Source organism: Anser anser, assembly GCF_964211835.1.
Source record: "Anser anser genome assembly, chromosome: 8".
Lineage (NCBI taxonomy): Eukaryota > Metazoa > Chordata > Aves > Anseriformes > Anatidae > Anser > Anser anser.
Window position 1 is genome coordinate 5,426,273 of NC_139728.1, and position 13,552 is coordinate 5,439,824.

The 13,552-nt window shown below is 35.9% G+C and overlaps 2 protein-coding genes across 4 annotated transcripts in view; one reads left to right on the top strand and one right to left on the bottom strand.

Annotated features, from left to right (window-relative positions):
* The window catches only part of STXBP3 (syntaxin binding protein 3), a 24,548-nt gene extending 23,007 nt beyond the window's left edge, over window positions 1–1,541 (top strand). For 2 of the 3 annotated variants that reach the window (XM_083846743.1, XM_083846744.1), the window contains exon 19: window positions 103–1,541. In XM_083846743.1, the coding sequence (XP_083702869.1) occupies window positions 103–194 (92 nt within the window). In that variant the 3' untranslated portion in view covers window positions 195–1,541. The remainder of the gene's footprint in view (window positions 1–102) is intronic. The other variant, XR_014587536.1, reaches the window with a different exon arrangement.
* Window positions 592–13,552, bottom strand: part of AKNAD1 (AKNA domain containing 1) — a gene marked incomplete at its 5' end in the record, with an annotated part of 18,372 nt that continues 5,411 nt past the window's right edge. Inside the window, 15 exons of the mRNA XM_083845959.1 lie at window positions 592–2,656; window positions 3,047–3,128; window positions 4,024–4,105; window positions 4,946–5,056; window positions 5,146–5,265; window positions 6,441–6,526; window positions 7,955–8,046; window positions 8,622–8,715; window positions 9,189–9,346; window positions 9,682–9,817; window positions 10,154–10,287; window positions 10,760–10,819; window positions 10,933–11,084; window positions 11,197–11,326; window positions 11,924–13,003. Coding sequence (XP_083702085.1) covers window positions 2,537–2,656; window positions 3,047–3,128; window positions 4,024–4,105; window positions 4,946–5,056; window positions 5,146–5,265; window positions 6,441–6,526; window positions 7,955–8,046; window positions 8,622–8,715; window positions 9,189–9,346; window positions 9,682–9,817; window positions 10,154–10,287; window positions 10,760–10,819; window positions 10,933–11,084; window positions 11,197–11,326; window positions 11,924–13,003 — 2,637 coding nt within the window. The 3' untranslated portion in view covers window positions 592–2,536. The remainder of the gene's footprint in view (window positions 2,657–3,046; window positions 3,129–4,023; window positions 4,106–4,945; window positions 5,057–5,145; window positions 5,266–6,440; window positions 6,527–7,954; window positions 8,047–8,621; window positions 8,716–9,188; window positions 9,347–9,681; window positions 9,818–10,153; window positions 10,288–10,759; window positions 10,820–10,932; window positions 11,085–11,196; window positions 11,327–11,923; window positions 13,004–13,552) is intronic.

The window sequence follows — 13,552 nt, forward strand, 5'->3', positions numbered from 1 at the left end:
GAAAACATTTGGAACTGTTTTTCTGTGTGTGTAAATATATTTTTAATGACTGCAAAGCGTAACTATTAACTTCATCAGCCTGAAATTTGTTTGCTTTGTCAGGTTCTACACATATTTTGACACCTAGAAGACTACTGGATGAAGTAAAGAGCCTTAGTAAACCCAAGGATACGGTCTGCATTAAGGATGAATAGAAATGGTGATGTGTTAGGAAAGGACAAAACGTTCTCATACAACTGACTTTTGCAAATACTGTACTGGGATACTATGTGGACTAATGGAATGTCATGTATAATCTGAAGTTGCTGCTTTTTGGGGGGAGTAGAAGGCAGAGAAAGGGGAAAAAGAATAACACGTTTCCTAGGTTGTATTTAGTATAGGCAGTGGTACACTGTAAGTGCCTTTTCAAAAGGGCATGTTCATCCCTAACAAGTTATGATAAAAATTATCATGATTATATATATACTCCAGTTGTTTTTGAAAACTGTGAAACCTTTCTATAATAGTTTATTTCTAAAAATCACTGAATTAAAGAATCTAGGTTCTGAGGTAGAGGCTTCAGAAGAAAGCTGTAAATACAAGTTTGTTTAAAAAAAAAAATGTATATTTCATAAAAGTGCAATGTCTCTAACTTCTCTGTAAAATAATTTTAAATGCATGTCATTATGAAAAATGATTTTTTTCTTTTCTGGGTGGTTGTGGGTAAGGTAGAAATCCAGTCATGGACATATTGAGCACTTAATTTCAATAAATAACATCAGAGAAATGCTGTCAATTGTGGACTGAAGTACACTTTAAGCATATACTTATCTCTAAAGCTTTCCAAAAATAGTTTCCTACAGACTTGCTTATGATTGTGTCTACGTAGTGCATCTGTTTTATAAATGGAATTGCCTATAATAGTGTTCTGTGAGCTCCCATGTAATTTTCAAAATTGTAAGCTTCAATTTTTTTTTTTGGGGGGGGGGGGAGGGGAAGATGAGAGAAAAAAAGAGGGGAAGCAGCCAAATCGTTGGCAGGGCTTAGTAATGAAAAGAAAAAAGCAAACCAAACAACAAAACCTGATGCATTCAATAAGTTCTTGTGGTTTTATTTTTGGTTACTTATTAAGAAAGAAATACATCGGTTTGTGATGAAGTGGACCAAATAAATTGTATTAATTCTGTAATACTGCTAATATTTAGATTTGTCTTAGTTATTTAAGTGTAAACTTTTATTAGCCTTTTAAAGGGATAACATTGTGTTGATGTGCATTGATATGCTAGTATATTATATGTAGAATCTGAGAGAAATATCATAAAACGTGATTACTCAAGTTGTTTATTTACCTTTTTTACAAACTGTAAGGGTATTTGTTTTTTGGTTTGCAGAAATGTGTTTTCTTTTCCTTCTTTTTGCCCTCAGGTTAACTAGTAGGTTGAGAACATCTTTGTTAGGTAAGTTTGTTTGAAGTTAATTAGAAGGTGGCAAAAGGTCAAAAATTTTTTTTTCCTTCCTTCAAAACAGTTTATAAATTATAAAATTAAATGATTTAAAAGCAATAAGTGCAGAATGTAATAACTGATATCAGTGTCCTATTTAAGGACTAAAATAATTAGGTTGTATGAAACCCCTTGTATTGATACTTATGCATTGTATATGGTTGAAGAAATGTCAACTTGAAATGTTGGACTATTTTCCCACAGTCGGCATTTAAACTTTCTTCAAGTATTTGTTTTTTTGGGTTTAAATGCTATTAATAGCTCAGGGCTTCATAGCTGATAAATATGAGACTAAGAATTTGTGGCTTTGGAATCCATCATGCTCTTCTTCCAGAAGAAAAATAATAGATTAATTTTCTTGATGCACTGTATTTCTACATAATTTTTAAAATTCTGCAGCGTACATCATCAGCTGAAATCTCAAAAACAGATATATTGGACAAGGTAAGGCCATCACAGTGAAAGAACCGTTTAATTGTAACGGATACACAAGACAACAAATGGTGTTACTCAGTTATTGAGACATGAGGAGTATCTTAAAATTAAAGCGCTCTCAATGTGGCACACTCTAAAACCAAAATAATTACATACGTTAACAGCGATTTGGTATGCTAGCATGATGCTTACAGATGCAGAGGCTCACATGCTTAAGCAGCTGCTATAAAGTCTGAAGAGAAAATATATGTAATGAATGAGAGATTTATTCTGCTGTTTGGGGTAGGGGGAAAGCAAAAGTCAAAAAGCTAACCTTGCTTGTTTAAATCAATTTTTGTAACGCTACCTTAAGTGAATTCTTAGAGAAGGCAGCTGTAAGCAGGAATAGGTATTAGCAAATGTACCAAAAACTTCCAGTAGAATTAGTGATTTTTTTTCTAGTTCAGACAGCGAGTGTAAAGATGCAGAGTACTGGTATGCTCTCATTTAGTTTAGTATTGATGGTCACAGAACTGAAGCTAGCTGACTACCCAATCTTTGTATTCATTATTTTATGTTTGCAGACACGCTGATATTTCAGTATTAACCAGCAAAACAACACAGCATTTGAAACTGGATAATTAAAGATGTTTTCTTGCAATTTTAGCTAGATCTTCTGAAATTGCTTGTACCATTCGTTCTGTAGCTCTCTTCAAACTGTTTGCTGTCTGTATGGCATGATCTAGGGTAGAATTTAAAATCTGTTGGGGACAATAAAATACAGCCTTGTTGAGTACGATTGTTTCCATACGTATGAAATAGGAAGTGATGTCCAGTTAAGGTTCTGTGTAGCATTTTCAACAGGTCTACTCTAAAAGTACATTGAGAAGTTTAAAACAAAAAATGTGGTAGACTACTCCAAGATTTGAGTGTAATAAATCATTATTTTAAATTAGCATGGAAAGTTTCAGCTACGGAACTGTTTTTTTAAACTCTCTCCTGTTCCATTATTATCCTCAAATGGATTAGACAAGCTTAAATGGTAATAACTGGTGTGCTAAGAAAGGGTATTTTAAACAGTTCCATGATGGTATGGACGTATGTTTTTAAAGATAATTATATGGCTTTTAATTTTCACTCTGAAGTCTTACATTTGCGTTGAAATCATTGGTATTTCTGTTTCTGATGTTGATTGCAGGTTTGTTTCGGGCAAGCTTCTTGACATTGACATTCCTAAATATTGATGCGATAGAACAACTTTATCATATATATTTGAAAAGGAGGATTCATCAACCTAAAAAAATTGTCTAAATATAAAGTATATAATAAAACATGCAAAGTTATTTTAAACTGTGAATTAGATATATGTACACCTTGATAACACATTTGCAAGTTAACTTTACAGCGAATAGAATCTTTCATTTACCTGTAAAAATACAGCCAATCATAATTTGTATTGCATCTGTACTGCAGTAAGACAGAAAACATTCCCCAGTTAAGAGTTAGGAAATCTCTCTAGCATCATTGTCTCAGCACTGTAACCTCTGAGTAGTCTGCCATTGATACTCAAGTGCAGCTACCGTACTTTCAGGCAATTACTGCTACTTAGTAATGTTGTCAAAAACTATGGTTGCAAAACTTGCCTTGGTTTATCTTGTCTGTGCTAACTATAGTTAAGAATCCATTCTATTCCTCAGACTCTGAGTGTAATTTAATGTTAACAAATTATTAAAAAAAAAAAAAAAACAAACAACACCACACGTTACTTTATTAAGAGTATGTTTCCATTCACAGATCCCTAAAACAAGTCTGTAATACTTAATATGCAATTCTTTTTGCTACAGGAGTCCTAGTTCTGTCTTGTTTTTCGGAATAAATGTGTTAGCTAAAGAGGTCAGATATTGATTCGTTAAATTAGAAACACTGAAGAGCTACCCCAAGAGTTATTTACACTTGTGCTTACGGTAAATATATTAAAATTTTACTCATTAATTAAATTTCAAAGATAGTGTGCTCTGAAAAAGATAAAGCACTGCCCCTGCTTATGATAGTGCTGAATATTTTTCATGCTGGATCTTTATTAATGGTATTTTCTGTTGTACCACACACGTTTATTACTACAACTTACCTTTCAGAAAGTCTGTTTACAAGTTCACGGGGCCGTTTATTTGTTTGAGCCTTCTGAGTGGAGATTCTCTTCTGTGCATAAGCTTAAGATATTGAGGCCATGTTTAAAACTGATAAATGTATTTTCTATATATTTAACATCTTTCTCCGTTTAGCATAAATTCAACTCAATGTCACTGCTGAATTAAAATTTGAATACATTATGATTTTTTTTGTAAATGAGGCCAAACTTTCCCTTTTGGGTTCCCTGTTGAATTTAGTTCTTCAACAAACGATGTATAGATTTGTATTTAATTTCGTACAGTGAAAGACTGCATGGAGAAAGTATCGAATCATCAGACTATCATAATCCTAATAATTATATAAATACCACTTTGATTTTTTTAGTCATAATACAGAGAAATAGCTAACTTATTAATTCAATTTTTCTGCCTGCAATTTCTTTCTACAGTATAGAGTCCAAGATAATTGATTTAAAACCTAGATGTTCAATGTTTTTTAAAAAATAGGTATTCCCTAACTCTGCTGCATGACACACAATTTCAGTGCAGAGCTGGTATTTCCTTTCAATACTTGTTTGTGCTACATTCAGTACCAGCTAGTACTGAAAAGGTTGGCGTGGTAATGCCCAATTTTAGTGTTCTTCCATGCGGCGCTGGAGATGCTCCTGTTTGAAGTGAAATACAGGACTCTTCAGAACTGGAGAAGGTTAAAGCTGTCGTGCATAAGGATTAAACCCAGGCAGGTGTGTAAAGGTTGGATTTGCTAATTTCACTTTGCAAGACCTATACCCATGTACTGGTTAGCTGTAGTGCTGTTTCTTATGCTAAGCTAAATTTTTCTTGGTACATGTGCAACATGACTTTTTGCTCCTTAAGATCTAGCCCACAATTTGAAATATTTCTGTAACAAACCATACTTACAGGTTGAACCAGAATTTTTATTTCTACACAGGGCGCAAGACTGAACAGACTGTTTGTAATTCCTGTGTTTGAGTTGATAACTGCTTTCTCTAGGGCATCTGAATATAAATCCTGAAAACAAAGACATGTTTAAAAAGTAGAATACTATAAGCAAGGATATTTTGTGTAGATTTTGGTATTTTTTTTTGCAATCTTTTTACCTTTTTTCTCTTGCCGTAATCTTGTATTGAATGTTTTGTAACTCTCAGTCTCATGTTCCATCAGTTCCTCACTTTGTGAACCATAAGAATCACAGGCTGAGATGTCTTCTGAATCAGTGCCTAAAATCCCCAAAATATATATTAAAAATCTGAAATATTAGAAGTTTTGGCTTGTGTACCTAAACAATTATTGGGCTTTCAGCACTGTAATTTCTGAGCCCTTCACAGCCACTAACAATACTGCAGTTAGAATAAGTTCTTTTTCCTCCATTTTACAGGTGGGCATAGAGCTGTAAAGACTGGCTTTCAGCTTTAACCTGAAGCCTCAAATGCAGATGTTGTTGTTCCCAGTCCCAGAAGTGTCCTTACAAAACTAAACACACCCTCTCACTGTCCTTAGGTTTTTGTTCTGGAGGTTAAAATCACTTGTGAAAACAACGCAGCCCAAGAGGAACATCACAAAGAAGTTGGGAGGATATAGTATGGCGCTGCTTTAGTTATTGCACAAATCAGCATTAAGAATAATGGCCCCTGTGTATTGTAATAAAGTGAAAGGACATCACGGAGAAGTCAAGGACAAAAGGTAGGCCCAAAGCATGAACAGCCCACATGCTGAGATTTCAAGCTAAATCTAATACAGCTCATGCTGCTCTTTTAGTTTGTCAGACATCCTCAGAGTATTCTACATTAGAAAGATAAAGTTAAGATGCCCTAAGAGAACGAAATGCTTACAGATGCCTAGTGAACCTCTAAGAACTGGAGTCTTAGATGACAGCTGATTTAATTAGTTCATTCACAGTAGCCTGTGTAGGCTCTGGTTTACATTTGGTGAAACTATTAGGAGCTGGACTGAGGAAGGAGAACACTTCCAGTCTGTCTCTATTCTGAATGGAAGAAAGATTAAGAAAACGTTCTTGATTTTCATGCAGAATAACAAAGTTAAATCCCAAAAATGAAAGTGGAAATCTTAGTGTGAAATGTTTTAATTACCAAATTTGTTTCAATATTTGGTTGTACCCAGACTTAAAACTTTTTTCTCGTATCTAAATGGCAATTCCTTTGTTGTAGGTTGTCTGTTGCCTCTTGGTCTGTCACTGACCAAGAGTGGATTTGATGTGGTCTGCTCAAAAGTCAACTGTGTTCTTACTGCCTTGTGCTGTGCTAAGCAGTAACATCTGTTGAAACTCCAAAACAATTTTCACACTGCTGAGATGTGACAGGAATGCATTTCTTAACAAGATTGAATAGGAGGTATAAGTACAGGGTTCTGACCTTTGTATCGCACTGCTACTTACTCAGATTTGTATCTGATAAATCAGTTGGTTTTCTCTGAATGAAGATTGAACATACTCCAGTTTTCCTCTCCTGGATGTTTTTATTTCTTTGAGCATGGAAACAGAATGATATCTTAATTTTATCTTAATACCTGTATGAGTCTTATGAACATAAAATAAGGTCTGACCAGTTCTTAACAGAGAAGGTATCAGATTTACTTACAGAAAGAACTGTCTCACTATTCTGAAAAGGTGGGAAGTAGAAGCTTAAATGAGAAATTAACTAATCACAAAATAATGACTTCTTGTCCAAGAATACAGTCTGTCAGAAAGACCTTGCCATATCAGAGCAGTTAAACATGCCTAAAAGTGAAGTAATAACTATAGTTTTGAATAGCAACGTAGCATACAACGGTATACATCTACATATAAGTGTTTAAACATGCTATAACAATATTATCAATGGTAAAGACGATATAGTTTTTTTAGTAACTTTGAGCTAAGTTAAGGTTTTAATTTCATGGCCTTTACAGAATTAGAGGAATATTTGGGATGTACCTTCTGACAGAACAAGATCAAAGATCCTTGTTTGCCATATTTGACATATGTATTCTCAACAGGGCATAAAGTATCCTCAAATTTATTTGGAAGTGTTTCCAGCCACTCATGAAAACAAGGATCAGAAGACTGAGTTATTTTTTCTTAAACGATAGAGAGGGGAAAAAATGAAGTTAGGTGAGTTTTACTAGATAAGCATTATCTATTCAGTAAAATAGTCTGAGAGCATTTTTCTCTTATGCTTGCATTCTTCTCCCAGCAAACTTAGAGTATTGTTGTAGTCTACACTGCAAGTTATCATAAGATGTGACTTTGGATAGAGATTTAATTTGCCAAAACTTCAAACTCCCAGATAAGGCACGTAGAATTATTTTATCACGTTGACATTTCTGTAAATGAAACTCTACAGATTGGCCTTTACACTTGAACTATATGCAGCATTATCAATAATTAATCAATTAAAAATATTTTATAATAATCAATTAATCAATAAAAATATCAAATATCCCTCCAGGCCTACCAGATTTGTTTTATGACAATGATAATTTCAAATATTTGTAGTTGCTGAATAGTTTGTAGTTACTTATTCAGAGTGCTATCATTTATCACTGAAGGGGTGGGGGGAGGTTGGCACAAAGCTGCCTCTTTTCATGCACTATTAAAATTTGTTCGTGGTATGTAAGTACCACAGGCCTTAAAGAAGCCCATCTCACTGGACCACTGTAATATGAACATATTCCTATCTTTAATGAAATTGATGGGAGTTTTGCCCTTTCTCCAGTAGTCTGCTGCATCGTGTACCTTATGTGATTAACTAGTAATACTCTTGAAAACAGGTCATCCTTGTATTTTATACGTATTAAATATTCAGTGTTCTGGGCAGAATCCAGTGTAGAGACAGACTGGTGCACATGCGTGTATCAGTTCATTTAGCTGTAGAAAAGTGTCTATGACTAGCCGAAACACAATACACTTACCCTTTCTTATTTTCTTCATCAGCGTTACATTTTTGACTTAACGTACCCTGAGTATGGAATCTAAGACCTTTTTCTTCTGGTGAAAGGAATCTCTGTAGCACCCAGAAAGCAAAACAAACTGACAGTATTGTTTATATTACTGCGTACTCATCAAACAGGATAAGTGTGAACAGTAGCATCGGGTGTACATTTTTTTTGTATTGCTTTAGTTGCCATTAATTCTACAATTTCATCTATTACAACTGTAACTGTAAAGCAGACTGGACACCATAACAACACTTCTTAATCTGTGAAGTTGGGAGTGTGGGAAGTCTTACGTAGCTTTGAGAAGGATTAGCCTATATTCATTCACCTCTCTCATTGCCTCAAAATTAAAATAAATGTTGTAAGCAAGGAATTGCCAGTAGATTTCTGCCTTCTGAACAAATAACAAAGGCAGGCCAGTAAACACAGCTAAATCTTTCCTAAGAGAAGTGAACTTGATCACAAATCTCAAAAGTTCGGATTTTTTTCCTTTGGAAACCAATTCAGCAGTGTTATGATAGACTGTAGTATCTCAAAAGCTCAGCCATCACACTGTGCAATAAGGGGAAAAACGTTCCATAAATAATTTTAAAGCTGAATATGTTCATCTAAGTCAAAATGAATATGCAAACAGATCTCCTACCATTACACTGGAAGAGTGCTTGCTTGCTAGCAGATAACCTTTTCCCAGAGGCTCCATTTCTCTTCCAGAAGTTGATTCAGCTCTCTTTTGTAACCTGAATTGGTTAAGGAAAAAACATTTGTTTTACTTTCCTAATCTCATTGAGATGATTAACGTGTATGAAATACTCTCTAAAAGGGTGGAGATGGTCTCTAGTGTCATTTCACAAAGTTTTGATGGTTAATTATATAAGTATCTGCATCCCTCACTTTTTTAATTAAAAAGTAATACAAATTCTTCTGTACCAATATTGTATTTTTACTAGTGTTTCACATCCTGAATTAGTGTGGTTGCAATAAATTTTTGTGCAGAGATATGATTACTGGTAACGGTTTGGCTTCAGGAAAGGCCTCAAAGTAGAAATGCCAGGCTGGAAGGAATTGTTGGGTGTTTAGAGTTCTCTAATAAGTGGTATCTGGGAATGTTCTACCTACTTTCAGATATTCTAGACATCCTGACTTTCTGTACTCAGCAAATAATTATGGAAAAAGTTTTAATAGCTTCAATAGCTGTCTGTTTTACACTTACATGTGAGGACAGAGATTGCACTTTTCAGCTTCTAAAGAAAACAGATGATTTGTGTGTGGGATTACGTCACTTGTCTGAGTTGTATTTTCTCCCTTGCTGTTCTTTTGAAGAAATGTGGTTTCTTCTGGAGGATCGGTAATGCTTGAAACTTCTGAGCTCTGTACAAAGTAACCATAGGATGGTAGTATATGGTCAGTGTATCACAAGTACATGACTTCTACCAGCCAGCATTTTCTGAATGCCTCTAGCTTGGGATTCAGAGAAGACTGGTTTCTAAAATAGTGACTATGAAAGCTCTCTTAATTTTCTGTTAGAATTAACAAAATTAATGAAGCTGATATTTCATGGGTAAAAAGATTTCTTTGAAGTGGCATGCTATCCAAAACTGTCATGCTTTACAAATATTAGAGGAAAACATACAACTGCACTGTTTTGAGATTTTCTTCAGTAAAACTGTAAAATGTAGTCTTTAAATGATAAAACTCATAATTACCTCCCAAAGAGGATTCAATGAATGGGCAGATTCATCAGAAATAAGTGAAGGAGCCAAGCTGTATTTGCCATCATCAGTTTGTTCTTGGATGTCTTCAAGCAGCATGCCAAGTCTAAATATTTCCCCTTCCACCTTTCTAAAACCAATCACAATACACAGCTAGTGAAACATGTATTTCTTACTGTGATAACCATATTTGGCATTGCATTAAATATTCGGGGGGGGGGAAGAGAAATTAATGGAGTTCACTGAGTCTCTTTTAAGTACTTGAATTAATCCGTTAGCCTAATTATAACAGCAATATGTAAAGCTTGACATGAATTTTGGCCAAATCACTTCTAGCTTACTCCATGTAATATTAAGGTAATGTTTTCACCTCTGAAGAATATTAATGGATAAATGAAGTAATGGTTCTAAGACACTCAAAATATGGAAAATATACGGATGCAATACTTAGCACTTATATTCTAACCTTTCAGGATCAAACTCTCCAACGTGGATAGACTTGTCCTTGTAGTTCTGCAGCTGTAAAACATGGTGCTCCTCTCTAGCAGTTAAGTAACTCCTTTCCAAGGCATCAAGGTATTTTTTCAATTGATTTAATGTCTTCACCAGTGAGAAATAATTCAGTAGTAAATTACATTTTCATTAGTAAGTCACAGTAAGCATAGTTATGCCATTTGCAGTGATGTTGGTAAGAACTGGGCTACTGCTCTGAATTAGAACAGGACTGCATCTCATATGCCCACCCCGTACACTGTGCTGCTCAATTATGTACAAGTAAAATACTGAACTGACTTCAGAACTGATACTCTATGTGTCAAAACTCATAGCTTCTGTGGCAATTTAAGGCCTTTAACTGATAGGTTTGAATTGTAAATCCTTAAAAGAAATCTAATCCAGCCATGTGCTGAACAATTTAATTTTTGCTTCTTAAACTCAATTTAAATCTGAGATTGATTAAAAATCTTTTTTTTTAAATGTCTATTTGAGGAAAATATTGAATATCTTGCCAGAAAATTTTAAGTCTATAGACAATTCAAGAACATTTCTGATTATTGAAAATATATTAATTTACCAGGTAATTGTCTTGTGAAAGGGATGTCTCGTGGGTCATATGTTTAGTGAAATCTTCCACCTTCAAGAGAAAATACTAGACTTTTATATTGGATTTTAAAAATGAGCATTCCAAATGGGTATACAATTTGAGCATCAATGCAAAATAGATATGGAAACAGAGCTTTTTATTACTTTAATTTTCAGTTGATCTGTCTGTTCTTGTAGTATTTGAGACATCTTTTCTCCTTGTTTTAGTTCTGGCAGTAAATTAGAAGGACTTAGACAGTGTACTTGTACTGTACCAGCTGCTGGAAATGCTGATACCATTGTCCCATGTGGTAATCCTATATAATACAAGAGAAGATCAGTTACAATTTCTGCCAAAAACTTCTGCCCAAAAGTACTATCAAATTGCATTAAATGAGTCATTTGCATAGTTACTGCAATTTTATTTACTTGGATCAGGCAAATCTTGTGTAGCCTGTGTATTGTTAGGAACACGTGCTGTAAAGACTTCAGAAGATGTCCCAGCGCCTCCTGAGTAAACAACGAACCTTGGACTTGCAAAATCCGACTGAGGCAGTATCTGTTAAAATGACAACTTCCGTTACAGAAACGGAATATGTAGAGAAACAGGGTATAGAACACTCGTGGACATTTAACTAAAGAATTCAGAAATACATAGTACAAGTTGTTAATGAGATGCTTATTATAACTGCACCACATAATTTGCTGTGTTTTCAGTATGGATAATATCTCACTGCATAAATGCTGGATTTATATGTATATATATATAAATACTTTAACTCAATGTCAGGGAAAATCTATGTTCAGAGAACTTGTGTAAATGGGTAGTACAATATAAAGGTGACAACAGTTTGGGGGAATGTTCATATTCTTAGAGATAAGAGAATGAATTAATAATTGCCTAATGGTAGGATGATTTGCAATCCCAAATAATACTTCAGTGCATCATTAACTGTTTGGACATGAAAGCTCTGTAGAAATTTGGTCCCACAAAACTGTGAAAGCAATTATTGACAGAAGGGAGATACGCTTGCTGATAGCTATGGAATGCTTTTGTGAATTAGTCATGTTACATTTTACTTGACACAGAATCTTTTTTTTATGGTAAACATCACTCTTGACAAGTATTAACAATGCTTTAAAGCATCTTAATTACCTTGAGCTGTTGAAACAATTCTGGAATGCTCATCTCTTCTTGATTCTCTACTTCAACAGAATGAAAACAGTTATTTTCTAGAATGTTGTCCACAGTTACTGATTGACTGAGCAAAATAGGGAAGGATTTTGTTCGGTCGATTGTAGGAACTGATTTAATATTTTCACTTATTTTTGGCACTTTTAGTTCTGAAGTAACTTTAGAGAAGTCAGGAAGGCAATGGTGAATTTCGCTTTGGCCATGTATGAGCCTATGAGATGAAACGGTTTTCTTAAACAGTTCTCTCTGTTCCTTCGTGTTGTGAGAGAGGTATGTATCTTCATACTTGTTACTCAGCTGTGAATTGTCATGTCTGCACCCGCAGTTAACAGTAGAAGAAATAGATCTCTTTGAAACAAATTTATTTCCATTTAGCACACGTGGATTTTTCCCACCCGTGTGTGCATCCTCATGCTTTTCTAAATAATACCCTTCCAATTCCATTGCCCATTGTTCAGGTGTTAAAGAGCGTTTGCCATGTTCGTAAGCCTCAGGTTTGTTCGTAGTTTCACCAATACTTTCCGTGTAGGACGTCTCTGGTATGGTCTCACACTCAATTAGCTGACAAGTGTTTAGTAACTCTCCTTCAGAAAAATGACGCAAGAGGACGTTGGACATCTTCGAGTTAGTTAGATGTTCTTTGCCATCTGCTTTACCAAAACCCCTGTCTGACGCTTCTTTCTTAAAGGAAGCTTCACTTGCAGGCATTTCAGCCGAAATTCCAGCTGTTGGGGTGGTAGCTGTGTGATAATCCCTGACGCCTTCAGGTTGGGGATGAGTTTCATACCTTGCTGCTGCTGCTTTGTTGTTATCTTCAGAACAGGATAAACTCAAAATATGAGAAATGTTTTCTATGCGGTCATGCAGATCCTCTGAATTACTGTTGTATTTACAGGTTAGTCCTTCGTCTCCATCGTAAGGCAAGTCATCCTGCTCCCCGTCAGTAGAGCCTGTAGTGGCGCTGAGTTTATTGACTTTAGTGAGCTGCGCGCCTGCGTTCTCATCTGCTCTGTGACAGTCTCCATCTCCCACCTCTTTGCCCTATGAATACCATCTCCTCTCTGACGCTGGGGTAGAGCTTTTATGTATTGCATGCATAAAAAGCTGTAAGGGGGCAGTAGTAGGAATTTATGTAGATGTCAGTACAGTTGAGAATAGGATTTACCTCCCTCTGTCTTAAACGTCCTCCAGTTTTATTTATGTTGTAAACCTGGCGCAGGTTTTCAGAACTGTACCCCTTGACATTTACAACCCTACCCCTTATTCCGCACTTACTGTAGCGTAAAAACAGAGCCAACTAAGAGAAGAAAGAGAGTGATGGAAAGTGATGGAAAAGAACAGAGCCAAGTGCTGAAAGCGGTGGGGAGAGGAGAATGGAGCTCAGCGCCAGGCACCTGCCCTTGCTTCTCCGCCCCCGGTGCTGTCGCAAGCTGCAGGACCTGCTCACGGCGGTACAGCTGCTGCTGGGCCCTGCGGAACCGCCGCCCGCAGGGAAGCCCCGCGCGGCCGTCCCAGGCTCCGTGCCCGCGCCCCGTTACCGCTCCCCGGCCCCGCCGCCGCTCCCCTCCCTCCTGGCCCCGCCCCCTGCCC